Source organism: Vombatus ursinus, unplaced genomic scaffold, assembly GCF_900497805.2.
Source record: "Vombatus ursinus unplaced genomic scaffold, bare-nosed wombat genome assembly UNPS02014847.1, whole genome shotgun sequence".
In the NCBI taxonomy this organism is placed as follows: domain Eukaryota; kingdom Metazoa; phylum Chordata; class Mammalia; order Diprotodontia; family Vombatidae; genus Vombatus; species Vombatus ursinus.
In genome coordinates, this window is record NW_020954625.1 from 8,170,711 (window position 1) to 8,185,312 (window position 14,602).

At 38.2% G+C, this 14,602-nt stretch overlaps 1 protein-coding gene across 1 annotated transcript in view; it reads left to right on the forward strand.

Annotated features, from left to right (window-relative positions):
- CTNNA3 (catenin alpha 3) overlaps positions 1–14,602 on the forward strand; it is a 1,857,428-nt gene that overhangs the window by 1,247,170 nt on the left and 595,656 nt on the right. The window contains exon 10 of the mRNA XM_027840655.1: positions 1,308–1,464. Coding sequence (XP_027696456.1) covers positions 1,308–1,464 — 157 coding nt within the window. The remainder of the gene's footprint in view (positions 1–1,307; positions 1,465–14,602) is intronic.

Below are 14,602 nucleotides of genomic sequence, written 5' to 3' on the forward strand. Positions count from 1 at the left end.
ATCTAGACTGACAAATACCAACATTCCTCACAGCATCTCTTCCTCAGTGTTTTGATGTTACCCACTCCCAAAGCCTCTCAATCAATGCTCTCAAACGTCTATCTCCAGAGCTTCAATCTTGAAATTCCAGAACTGCCCACTATATACCCCCACCTGAGGGACTTGCAAAATTGCAAACTTGGTGTGACTAGAACTTAACTCATCATCTTTTTACTAGATATTTTATTAGCACACCCTATCAGAGCCATGAGTAGAAATGTTGATGCCTAGAGAAATGGGGCAAAGGGGAAAGAACCCTTAAGACCAGTAGGGAGCAGGGATACTTATGTACTCAGGGAATATAGGAGGACCTCATTATCTCTTCTTTTGGGGATTCCTTGGCCTTTTTAGGAGGCTTTTACATGACAGCTGTGACTAGCTGTAGTAATGGTGTGAGCAGATGGACTGTCCCACAGGGAATCCTGGCTATGCCTCATGCAGCACAGCCAATGACCCGCCCCCCCTCCACACACACACAGCTTTCCCAAAAGAGACAGATATGGAAAGATGTGGTAGTCATCTCCTTTGACCATAAGATCAAGAAAGAATGTATGATAAATTAAGTAGTTGACAGTTCACCACCCATGGGACTGATGTCTGGCCCTTTGGGGTGGTGGCTGGGTAGAATAGGAGTAGTTGTTACAGATACTGGACCTAGTGGAGGTTGGAAGGCATGAGGATAGGAGGAGCTTATTTCCCAAGTCCTCAGCCCTTTCATCTCCTCTCTTGATGCTCTTGTCTCTTTACATGCCCTCTAAGTTACTACAGTAATTCTATCGATGACTATTATGGTAAATGTTGCAGAACATTTTCTAGAAATCTCCCCTCATCCCCAGCCTTGAATTTGGGGATCTAAGTGGCTAGAAGAAAGTTTTACATTTCAGTATGTGTGTGTGTGTGTGTGTGTGTGTGTACATGTGCTTGTGTGAGGATATATGTGAGTGTATGTGCATGTGAGTGTGATTTTGGCAGAAGCCTAGCCCTTGTCTAGATCTTGCTAGAAGTCAAGGCAAAGAGCACTTTTCACTGAGTGTTCATGTTGACTTTCCTAGCATGACATCCCTCCCAGCTTCCACTGCTTCCTAAGAGAACTTTCAATTAAAAATGGACTCTACTCTTTAACTGGAGTGTTTTGTTAGCAATCCATTATAACCATACCCCCAAACAGAATGATTTATTCTATTTTGAAGAGTGAAACCCCAGGCCTCTCCTAGATATTAGTAACGATCCTCCATAGTAATGGTGTGTTGCCATTTTGCATCCTCCAGGTCATCAACGCAGCCCTGGCTCTCACTGCCCGACCCAAAAGCCAGGCGGTAAAATCCAATATGGACATGTATAAACGCCTGTGGGAGAACCACATCCATGTCTTCACTGAAGCAGTGGATGACATCACAAGCATCGATGACTTCCTTGCTGTATCTGGTAGGTCATTGATTAGGTCGTTGATTTCTTCTTCTTGCATCTTGAAAAATGTGTCTGTTTTTTTCAATTGATAATAGGAGAGGAAAATTTCTTCTTCATATGAAACAATGCTCTGTTGATTAACGGGTGTTGGAAGGTAAGGGGCCCCTACTTCTGGTAGTGGCCATGGCTTCAGTGATGAGCTGAAGGATTACCAGCTCCATTAACTGTTTTCATTTTTTTTTAACTTTAGGGTTATTACAGTCACTTCAATAAGCATTTATTAAGCATCTACTATTTGTAAGGAACTACGCTAGGCACTGGGAATTGAAGGTGGGGAAAGAAGCCCCTAAAACCAAGAAGCTACATTCTACAAGTGAAAATATTCTATCTTGTGTAATTCTAGAGAAGTTTTGGAATTGTTGATCTTGAGGGAGTCACTTCTTAAAAAAAATAGTAAGATGGTTGTAACAAGAAGAACTTTGGGGGTTAGAGGCCATTTCATTTCAAGTCAGTAAATGACCACGTGGCAGCAACTTGTAATTTAGCATCACTTGCTGGACGTGTTCTAGGCATGGGACAGGGTACAAATACACTGCCCTCATGGAGCTATTATACTGCTTAGAGGAAAAAAAAAACGACAATGGTGGAGAATTAAATAAAAAAAATAGACAAAGTTGTACAAAGTAATTTCTGGAGGAAGGAGGAGATTACAACTGGGGAAGGAAATCAAAAGAGGCTTTGTATAAAAGACAGAGAGGCAGCTAGACTACCCAGGGGTTAGAGCACCGGCCTGGGAATCAAGAAGGCCTGAATTCAAATTCACCCTCATATACTTATGAGTTGTGTGATGCTGGGCAAGTAACTTAACCTCTGTTTGCTTCAGTTTCTTCATTATAAAATGGGCAAAATAATATCACTTACCTCTTGGGGTTGGCATGGAAAGCAAATGAGATAATTACAACGTGCTTAGCACAGTACCTGGCACATAGTAGGTGCTATATAAATCTTACTTGTTAGTATTATTATGATGAAAGGAAGAAAATACCTTTTACTTGCTGTCCCCCCCTCCACACACACCTTCTTCATTTATTTGAATGCATAGCTCCTTTCCTGGGTCATGTAGCCAACATGACCCTTAATGCACTCCTGGGTATTTTGGGGCAGCATTTGTCTAACAAATCCAAGAAGTGATTCTACAAATCTAAATATAATAATAATTGAAGTTATTTAAAAATTCCATCTGAGCAGGAATGATCAGCCACTTATCACAAATTGGCTAGGCATCTCCAGGCATCATGAAATCACTCCAGTTAAGCCACATAAGAAAATGATTTAAAAAAACCCAGAAAACTTAGTTTTTAATAAGTGTTAGAACAGAAAGGAGAGGCAGACACCTTGGAGGACTCTGGATCTGTACCTTTATTTAAATGAGCTTTCTTCCCCCTCTATGTTAAGGATACGTTTAGGTTATGAATATTTTATAGTTACCTTTCACCCCCGGGACATTTTATTGACTCCTTGAGAAGCAGAAATGCCTGCTGTTTATTTTAAAAATGCAAATAATCATTAGTTTTCCTATTTTTTTTGCATTTTACTTTTTTTTTTACATTTTACAGTTTCTTAAACTAGAATCTATACATCTGAAAATATGAGCGTGTCACTGTGCATGCTGGGTTTGTTGTTTTCTGTTCCCATCTATCTATGCCTTGAGGAAAAAGAAAAATAAAACTCTGTGTGTGTGTGTGTGTGTGTGTGTGTGTATGTGTGTGTGTGAGCGCACGTGTGCATAGAGACAATTTCTATATTTTCAGAAGTAAGAGAATTGATAGTCTCAATCTCAAATTGAAGCACAAAGATGCTGTTTTATAAATCGGACCTTTCTAAATGGAAAGTTTGTAAAAGCCTTTTTATTTTTCAAAATGATACAATCTTTGGGTTAAAAACACCCCAAACCCCTCATTTGTCCTGAAGTCCATCTGCAAATTTGTAGGGCTCACCCAAAATGGATTACTGGATTCTGTTCATAATCTAAAAAGAAATTGGGTTGCCCAGTTGGGTGGTTAAAGAACATGTGCCTTGGGGGCTAGCAACAATCTTATCACTTATTCATGCCCTTCCTAGATTAACTGACCTCTTCAAGTGTAGAGTCATAACAGAAATAGGAGGAAAAGGATGGATCACAAATTAATGGTTATTGACATAATAGTATAATATTAATTGCTCTCAGAGCATTAGAACTTTGGATAAATCCTATGTGATTTCTAAGATTCCCTTGCCACCCAGCCTACCCCATTTCCCGGATTTTTTTTCCACTTAAAACTATTGGACTTGATAACCAAAAGCAATTAGTGATTGTAGGCAGATAATTATTATTTTTTGTTATCCAGAGCAAACTCTGTCTTTAAATACTTCATTAAACTATCATGTCTCAAACTTTGTAATGAAGAGTAATTGGCAACATGGTGGCTTCTTTTGTGAAGGTGTACACATGTACACATACTCTTAGTTGTAATATTGAAGATGACAAATTTCTAGAATATCAGCAATATTTAAGGATAACCACCATCACCACCACCACAAAAATAATGATACTAATTTAGAACTGCATTTAAAAAATTTTTATTCCATTGTTTTGTGGAATATAAGAATATTGAATAAAGGAACTGTGTTATTTAAACTTGATATCTTTTCCTTGGCCCCTATTTGAGTATTGTGTTTACATAAGATTACCTAAATAAATATTAGTTGTTATAGTTATTTTTAATTGCATTTGGACCACATAAGAAAAAATAATTACTTTATAACTACATTTGAAAGGATTAGATGAGCCAACTGAGTTTCCAAACTCTTAAAATACTAAAACATTTATGAATTTAAAGTTATCTTTTCTGACCTATTTAGTCTTCAGCTACTGGAAATTCATTAAAGGATTTAGAAGTTGAAATTTATGTTCTCCTATCCATTTCTTCCTAGTGGAAAATGGTCAAAATGGAGCTTCTGAGGGAAGAAATGGGTCAAAATGTATTGTTTGTGCCCAGAACTGTGCTAAGAGCAGGGAATACAAATGGAAATAAAGACACAAGCTTGTTTTCAAGAACATCATATTCTAATTGGAGATGACACATGAAGGAGTTCTGCTACAATGTAGTTGGGAAGGCCCAGAGGTTTTGAAGGTGAAACTGAGGGATAGATGGCAAAAAACAGGGTTTCTTAAGGTTAAATGACAATGCTTGGTGAACTGGAGGGTATAGATGCAGGATGGATGATAAGCCCTAATGATCCTCCATTTTATGTGAAGAAATAGAGCTAGTGATTCCCATTTCATTCATGGAGTATGAGTAGTCAAGCTGGTCAGGTAGGATCTGGTGTGGGAGCAGAGTAGAATAGGTGGCTAACTATTGGGTCAGTATTAGAAAAATAGGAAAGTGAAGTCAGAAAAGGGTCAATAGTCTGAGAAAAGTGTTTAAGGGTAGAGGGATTGGTGATATTACTGAGGGTGAAGAATAGTTTTAGAAGTGAGGCATCCAGAGACCTGGAGTGATAAGACGTAAGAAAGATGAAAGCCAGAGTTTCTGATGAAGAAAACAGAACACAGTCAGGAAATGGAGAACTCCAGGGAGTGCTCATTCTTCTGTGTAGATGAAGTAGGCTAGAGGAGGAGGTCATGGGTTGTTAGGAATTAGGGGACATGAGTGACTAGGGAGTTTGAGGCAGCATTACCATGACTGTTCTGGCTTCCTTTCTCTAATGTGTCACTCACGAAGGGTGTTCATTGACTAGGTATTTTTCAAAAGTCTAAAAATTTTGAAAACAATAGACCCAAGAGGTAATTTTCTACTGCATCCTCTGATCTTCCCTTAACCAGACAAACATAGATGTGATTTTGTCAGTGTTGTGCCCCTTTGTTGATGATCTTTTGAATGCTTTATCAAAACTTTGCATTTCACCTATAGCTACTTACCAGCTAAGACCCAAACCAAAGGAAAAGTGAAGAATAATCTGATCACAAGATGCTAAGGTTTAGGTCTATAACAAGAGTTCAGGGGCTTTGGTCAGTTTTCATGAAAATAACTATATGTACCAGTAATACTTAACACAATAGGTCTTTGTTAGAGTGTGTTTTAGCTCAAGAAAGAGAAGACCTAGGGCCTAACTTGAGACCCTTCAGGGAGGTTCATTGCATATGATGGTGTTTGAGCCACACCAGGAGGAGAAAGGAGGCTCAGTGATGAATCTGTGTTATACCATCCTTGGACTTAAGAGGCACTAGGAGGTTAGAGGACATTAGACTTAGAGTTAGAGTATTTGGGTTTAAATTCTGATTCTGCTTCTCCCTATGTGCAACATGGGTCAAGGCACCTTATTTATCTGTTCCACAGTTTTGTCATCAGTGAAGTGAAGGGTTTAGATCAAGTGACCTCTAAGGACCCTCTCAGGTCTAGAGGTATCATTCTACGAGCTGGCACAACCTGGTTACATCAAACTTTCCAAAGTCATACTTTTCATTATGCTTCTTAGATGCTTGGAGCCTTCAGGACATTTACACGAAGTCAACTCCAGCAGTACAGATGTGGATCCTGAATGTCATAGGGGCTGTTAATGTCCAACTCTGGATCAGACACATCTGATTGGTTTGTCATTTCTGATGTCACAGGTGGAGAGAGTTAAAGATTGGTCTGTGAGGCCTCAGTTATACATACATAAGGCACGACAGTTTCCAGCATAGTGTACAGCATTTCTGAAAAAGGTAACTTAAATCCATAAGAAAAGGGTAGCTTTTTGAAAAAAGGTTGTCTATCAAAAGTAAACAGAGATGGTCACCCTAAATTGTTTGTTTTTGACATTTTCACAGTTCAGTGTTAGGAAAAAAAAAAAAACATCTTTAACAATTCTCTAGCACAGCCCCTTCATTTGACCAGAAATTCAGTTCTAAAGATTTGTCCAAGGCCACGTAGTTTATTTGTTTCATTATGGTTCCCTTAACTTTGCCATATTCTCTAGTAAGTTTTTACTGTTATCTAATAAATGCACAAATTTCATGAGATCAAAATGTTAAGATAATGTTATTCAAAAACTGTTAAAACTTCAGTGAAATGTTGATAAAATTGGCTTCTTTGGTAAGGGGAAAAAGTGTTTCTGGAAAATATTTCTATTATGAAAAGCAATCACTAAAAAGCATAACCAAGTAATTTTTTTCCCATAATTTTCTTTCAAGCATAAAATGGTACCTGTCTCTAATTGAGTGTCTGAGTGAATACAAACTATCATGATAATAGAATACAAAAAGTAGGTCTCCCTCCTCTCTTCCCCACTGAAGTTTGAAAAAGATTTCCAGGTTACATAAAAGAAAGACTGTTTTAATCAGTTACTAGTATTTTAGCATCCTTGTGGGCCTGACACTGCTAGGCCTTGTGGGAGATACAAAAGAAACACCACTAGGTGCTGCTTAAGATACTGGCTGCCTATGAGAAGGCCTATGGTCACTTTTATGCTATGGTACCTGATCATGAGAAATTTATAATAGTGTGTCTGTGCTTATGTATGTGTATTGGGGAGGGTTAGATGTTACTGATCTGTGAAATGCTAAATTGGATATTTAAGGCTTCCCACTTTGGACCCCGTTCTGTCTTGCATTCATATACCCTGTGGTTTCAGCTGAAATAGATGAGTTACCCACTGTCAATAGGCCCCACATTTGACTTTCTTGTCTTTGAACTTCACTTTTGATTGCACATTTCCACTACCTATCATGCCTTTCCCCAGAACAATACTGACAATCAGAATCCTATTTAACCTTAGAGGATCACAAATGTTGCCACCTCATCCACTAACCCTTCCCTGAACACTGCCTTTAGTTAGTAGAAGTGATTATACCACCCCTAAATTTCCATTTAAGCTTTTAAAAAAAGAAATAATTATATTTATACCTTTCAATTTCCACAACTATGTTCAAGGCCTTTTGCAAAGGTGAATTGAGACCTTCTGAGTCTCTCAGCACCAAGATTTTAAGGAATCTTTTCTAAGAAGTCTATAATACACGCATACACACAAGCACACACATGTATATGTACATATGTATGTATATATACATATATATATGCAATTTTGGAACTCAAAATTTAAAAATGAATGTGAAGTCATGTAAAACATGGGCCAGCTAGGTGGCACATTGGATAGAGTGTCAGGCCTACAGTCAGGAAGACTTATCTTCATGAGTTCAAATCTGACCTCAGACACGTTAGCTGTGTGACCCTGGACAAGTCACTTAACCCTGTTTGCCTTAGTTTCCTCATCTGTAAAATGAGCTGGAGAAGGAAATGGTAAACCACTCCGGTATCTTTTCCAAGAAAATCCCAAATGGATCATGAAGAGTTAGGCATGACAGTAAATGACTGAATAACAACAACAACAACAGTGTACAAAACATATATTTATATACCTTATAAAGTTTAAAGGAACACATGATATTCCCAAATATCCCATAGGATGGCCTTTCAATACCTTGAACATCTTTCATCCATCTGGGTATTCCCTTCATTGATTCAGATTTTAGCCCCCTATGTGTTTTGCTACCTTTTTTTTTAATTTTGGTGAGGCAATTGGGTTTAAGTGACTTGCCCAGAGTTACACAACTAGTGAGTATTGCCACCTAGATCCCCCCCCCCAATGTGTTTTGTTAGATGTTCTCCAAGACTCACTGTAACTGAAAATTCATTGTCCTATAATCAACATGGTGGTTATCCCAAAGACATGAAATAGTTTGGTCCTTGAATAATAGACATGTCATCTATCACCAACTCTATATTTAAATATTTCTAGCTAAAGCTTACATTTTCATAGCTTCCAGCAACCCAGAGTGACCTGCATATACCAAAGGGAAATCATAGTAAGATGAAGTCATGATATCACTCTGAAAAAGGAAAAGTCAGTCATATGCAGAAACCTGAAATAGATGTTACATCATTGATATAAACATTCCTTCCAAAAGTTCTAATCACAATCTATTTATATCAGTTTGGGCTGTATAACTCTGGACCACCTCCTCCTACGAACTCACTACCAGGGGTCCTTTAGATGTGCTGGAAGCCTTCTAAATGTTTTCTTGACATTGAAAGAATATCAGTGTAGCACAGAGACCATCTGTTAACTATCATTCACTCTTGCCACGTGACTAGCACGTCTACCTTTTGATCATGCATTTCTTTGATAACGCCGTTCATTTCAGGTCTTCCTAGTTCCTTATTTATTAGAGTAGGTAGGCAGTTCAGAGGGTCAGGCCCTGGAGTCAGGAAGCCCCAAACTCAAATCCTTTCTCAGATACTTACTAGCTCTGTAACCCTGGTCAAATCATTTTACCTTTGTCTGCCTCAATTTCCTCACTTGGAAAATGGGGATAATAATAGTAAGTATAATAATAGTAACCTTCTTTGAGGGTTGTTATAAGGATCAAATGAGTATATATATATAATGATTTGCAAATCTTAAATCACTACATGAATGATAGCTATTATTATGTGTTACAGAATCTTTATACCCACCACCTGCCTTTCCATTTTTCTCTGAGTAAGTCACTTTCCATGACTTGTAGTCATACAAAAATGCTGGCAGAATATTGGCATTAAGAAGATGTACATTTGGTTCTTGGAGAAGTTTAAGTTCATTAAAAGAGGTTTGTAGTTTCCCAAAAGCAATCCCACCCACCTTTCCTTTCCATTAAATTCTGGCTTCAGCCCCTGTAAATTAAAAGAGTGTCTCCAAATTAAATACATAGAATTATGTACATACACATAAGCTCTATCTAACTGCAGGTCATGATGCCATAGTCTGGACAAATGACATTCTTTATCCACTTGTTTTTTCCCATGTGCATAGCTAGGACAAACTCTTTTGGGTGGTATGGAATCTAGTCTAGGTGATCCTTTAATTTTTCAGGGTATGGGGCAACCAATGCAATCTCATTCATGAATAGGACCCTCTAGAGAATTTTTCCTTCTAGAGGAAAACGCAGTTAAACTTAGACTATGCACTGGCAATCCTCAATCAAAATGGCAACCCCCTTTTGCAAAATTATGCTTCTGTTCTAACTCACCTGATATTAGTGATTGAAGGTCCTAAAACAAGGTTATCTCTACTGTTATCCCTTTCAAACAAGCTTTAATGTATATATGAGAGACACCTTGCTGGAAGAGAGTCTTTAATATAATATTTTGCTCTATAAAATAAAAAAAAACCTTTTTAGTAGTCAAAAATAAACATTATAGAGGGAATATACATTATCCAATTCTATCAGTTTGTGATTTTAAAGATGTACTCTTCTCCAGTCAGTCCCTGGCTTCAATGAGCTCATAATGGGGACAACATTTAAATAATTATGTACATGACACATATATAGAGTAGATGGGAGATAATTTTAGAGAAAAGGCATATAGGTCAGTAAAACATACAAAATACTTTTTAATAATACAAAACATACAACACCATTTTATTTATAAGTTGTTTTTAACATTTTAATTGGAATTTTAAGGTTGAAATGTCCAAATAAACCAATACTGTTGTTCAAATTTTAATTTTTATAACAGCTACTTGTAAAGTTTAGAGGGTCTAGGTAATTATCCAAGTGTTTGTTGATTGATGGGGTACAGTGCTGGACTTGGTATTTGGGAGATCTGGGTTCAGATCTTGTCTCTGACTTATATTAGCTTTGTGACCACAGAGAAATCATTTAATATTTCTGAGCCCCACTTTCCTCATTTGGTCAAAAATAAGGATGATAGAAAGGGCGATACGAATCTTACAGTGTTGTGAAACTCAAATATAACATATATGATTGTTTTTGAAACCTTAAAGCATTCTCTGTAAGTTGTCATTAGATAGAAAGGTTTGAATTTGACCATTGAGCCTAAGGGATCAAGATGGTGGAGAAAAGGCAGCGACTCTCCTGAACTCTCCCCAAACCCCTCCAAACACCTTTAAATAATGCCATAAAGAAATCCCTGGAGTAACAAAACCCACAAAAGGACGGAGTGAAATAATTTTCCAGCCAAAGACTTAGACGATCAGCAGGAAGGTCTGTGCACCTGGGTGAGAGTGGAGCACAGTCCAGCGCAGGCTCCGCCAACATAGACCCAGACCAGCAAACCAGGAGCAGGCCTTGGGAGCCACTGAACCGGCAGTGGCAGCAGCTGCTTCTGGAGCTCTCAGACCACAGATGGTAAGGGGGTCAAACAAATGGTTAGAAGGAGATTACAGGGGTCTTTTCCCTAGGACTGAGGCAGGACTCTGTTTCTTTGCCCATATTCGGATCCTGGTCATAGTCCTGGGTGACAGTCCCGGGGCAAGGAGGAGCACTAGCATACCACAGCTTATAGCCACAGTGGAGTGGGCACCCTTGTCAAAGTTCCATGGTAGAAAAGAGTGCTTGTGGTCACTCACAGACCAGGGCACAGGCCAGGAGAGAAGTAAACACATCTCTCCTTAGATCATACTACCTTAGAGAACTGAAAACTTACAGGTCCTTAGAAGTATCTCTGAAAACAGCTGCACAAAATCCCTGAAGCTTGGGACGGTGTGCCCTCCACCCTGGAAGCAGAGCTCTACTTTAACAAAGCATTAAAAATCAAGTAATAGACTGGGAAAATGAGTAACAACAGAAAAAAATATTCTGACCATAGAAAGTTACTACAGCGACAAGGAAGCTCAAAACACACACTCAGAAGAAGATAACAAAGTCAAAACTCCTACATCCAAAGCCTCCAAGGGAAAAAAAGGAATTGATCTTAGGCCATGGAAAAGCTCCAAATTGATTTTGAAAATCATGTAAGAAAGGTAGAAGAAAAATTAGGAAGAGAAATGAGAATGATGCAAGAAAATCATGGAAAATGAATTAACAGCTTGGTAAAGGAGACACACAAAAAAGATATTGAGAAGTAGGGGTCAGTTGCATGCTTTTAAACAAAGAAATAGTCTGATAATATTTAGGCTGGTCCTTTTTGTATACCAGATTTGTTTTTGAGGCTCAAATGAGGAAATTGACATGAAAGTTTTTTTTCCCCTGTAAACTGAAATCCCCCCCAAAAAAATCTAAATGACATATTGCAAGGTCATATATCAAGTTAATGGCACAGCTCATAACCAAGACTTAAATTTTCCTTGTTATTATTCAGTTCTGTCCAGCTCTTCATGATGCCATTTGGGGTTTCTTGGCAAAGAAACTGGAGTGGTTTGCCATTTCCTTCTCCAGCTCATTTTCAGATGAAGAAACGGAGACAAACAAGGTTAAGTGACTTGCTCAGGGTCACACAGCTAGAAAGTATCTGAGGCTGGATTTGAATTTAGGCATTCCTTACTCTTGGCTTTGACTGATCAGCCAGCTAGCTGCCTTTTAAGGTTTCTTAGTCCAATCCAAACTTCTTTCTACTACGCATTCAGGTATAGTCCACTAACACATTGATTGTATTATGTAGTTGATACATTTTACATCCAATAACTGTAACTGACTGGAGTGTGTGTGAGATCTCCACAGCCACTGAGGCAGAGCCTGGAAACCACTCTTGGATAGTCAGACTAAAGCTGTATTTGGCATCCTCAGTCTGGTCATGCATCTGGCTAATGGGTCCAAATAGACTAACGCTGACTAGGTCTCTAGCCATAGCAGCTGAATTGAAGCTAAAGCCCATATAAAGGCCCAACAAAAGTAGGGACCAAGGGGATGATTCCTTTCTAAACTCCTTACCCATGATGCACTTAGACATCATCAGAGCCCTAAAAGGGACAGGGTTGTCAGGGTTCTTCCTAAGGACACTCAAATTTAGAAGACGTTCATGGCATCTTTACTTTGTTTCAGGAGCAAAGAAACAAATGAACTGATATAAAAATAGATATTAAAAAAAGATCCTACTAGTGGATGCCTCCTCTCTGAAGCAGCTGCACCTCACTTCAGTTCTTCTCTGGCCTGGCTTCCTCTAGAAATTAATTGAAGTGTTTATTTTTCTTTCTTTACTACTTTTCCTGGGCCTATTTCTAATTGTCCAAGTTGTTTATTATTGTATTCTTATTTCTCTTCCTCTTCCTCTTCTTCTTTTTCTTCTTCTTCTATTATCCTATCCAACAGGACAATATTTCACGTGGCTAACCTATGCCCCCCAAAAAACAGCATGCTTACAGAATTCTTTTGCAGTCTAAGGACAAATACACACCACAGTTTTATCAAACTAACTAAGTAGTTGTGGTGAGAAAGCATTATTATATATACACATGAGAGCCATAATTGATGATGATGAACATAAGTATATTATGATAAGCCTCATTCATTTAGAATTTTTCTTGTTGCTATCATTCTCCCCTCTCTTCCCCTCCCTTATCCCTCTTCCTTTTTCTCCTCACTTCCCCCTTCCTCTTACCTTCCCTCCCACTTCCCTTTTTTCTTTCTAATAATCATGCATGGATTAAGCAACTTGTATTGCCAGTCACTGTGCTAGGTCTTAGAAATACTGTTACAAAGAATGAAGTGAACCTTATTTGAAATAGTCCCCAGAAAGTAGCCACATTTCTAGCCAGGTAAGAATTTAGAAGAGATTGGTAATTCATTACACACAGACACAGACACACACACACACACACACACACACACACACATGAATAACTTTTGATGATTTAATATGGGAGAGAGAGAGAGGGAGAGAGAGAGAGAGAGAGAGAGAGAGAGAGAGAGAGAGAGAGAGAGAAACCAGGGCTTAGGAAAAGCTTCTAGTAAAAAGTGAATTCATGGTTGAGCCTAAAAAGGAAGCCAAGGACCCTAAGAGGCTCAGGTATGCTGGATGATGGTTCCATGAAAAGCTCTGCAGTCCCACATATGTGATGGGGGCTGCAAAGAAACTACATCCAAGATTTCCATAAGTCCTGGGCAGACAAGGGGAAAACATTCACTAGGGTGTGATTGAACAGCCCTCCCCAATGTCATCCATTACTGTTCTCCTGGTGAGTCAGGTTTGAATTACTGTTGAATTGAACCTCTGGGGCTGAAGCTTAGGCTTCTGACTTGGTATTTATCACACTGTGCTGAATGTACTAATGGGCAAGTTCATTGAAGACAAGCTCATTTGAATGAGCAATAGATGCATGATGCAGAGAACTGCAAAGCAAAGATTATGAATGGGATCTTTAGGAAAGCCATAATTGGGTTTTCCTCTCTTGACTGTGACAAAATTCATTAGAATTGAGACATTTAACCGGACTTTAAAACCGGAAAGGGTGAAACATGAATCCAAATTCTTGTTTGTTTGGGTTTTTTTGCCTTTTTTTTTTTGCCTGAATTCAAACCTACTTAACAAGCATGTATTTAGCACCTAACCTGCACCAGGTGTTGTGTTAGATTCTATGCATACTAAGAAAAAGGAAATAGTATTTGACCTGAAGAAACTTAAATCTATTGCATTCTATTGGGAAGAAGCAACATGTATACATATGAAATAAATGTTTGTGCACAATCTCATATATAAATATGTATACTTAGATATATGTGATATGTTCTATGTGTGTATATATCACACATAAACAACATACATATATGTACATACATAAATACATTCCCATGAGAAAGGCATTATCTTTATATGATAATTTGTTAGTATTCATTCACTTCATATTTATGCTCTATTTTTATATGTCTGTATGTCTATCTGTCTGTCTATGTGTATGTATGTATGTATCTGTCTATCTATCTATCAATACAATAGTTTCACCCAGTGGAGTATAGGTTTCTTCTCAGTAGGGATTGTTTTAATTCTTCTTTGTATCCCCAGTGCCTGACACAGCTCCTGGCACATAGTAGATGCTTAATAAATATTTGTTTATGATTGATTGTTTGATAGAAGGGCTAGTTTGTTAAAAATGGATGAGAAGTTCATAAGTTTTTGCCACATAAAGAGAGGTAGCACATATAGAGATTGAAGAGATGGTTGGCTTTGGAGACAAGGACACATGGTTTCAACTTGTATCTGTAACATAGTCTGCTTGGGTGACTCCGGCAAGACTTAAACCCTTAGCACCCCAAAGCAACTTTTCAATATTATACTTGTAGACTGTATAACCATTTGCATTAGTAGAGGGAATCTTTCTTTCTTTCTTTCTTTCTTTCTTTCTTTCTTTCTTTCTTTCT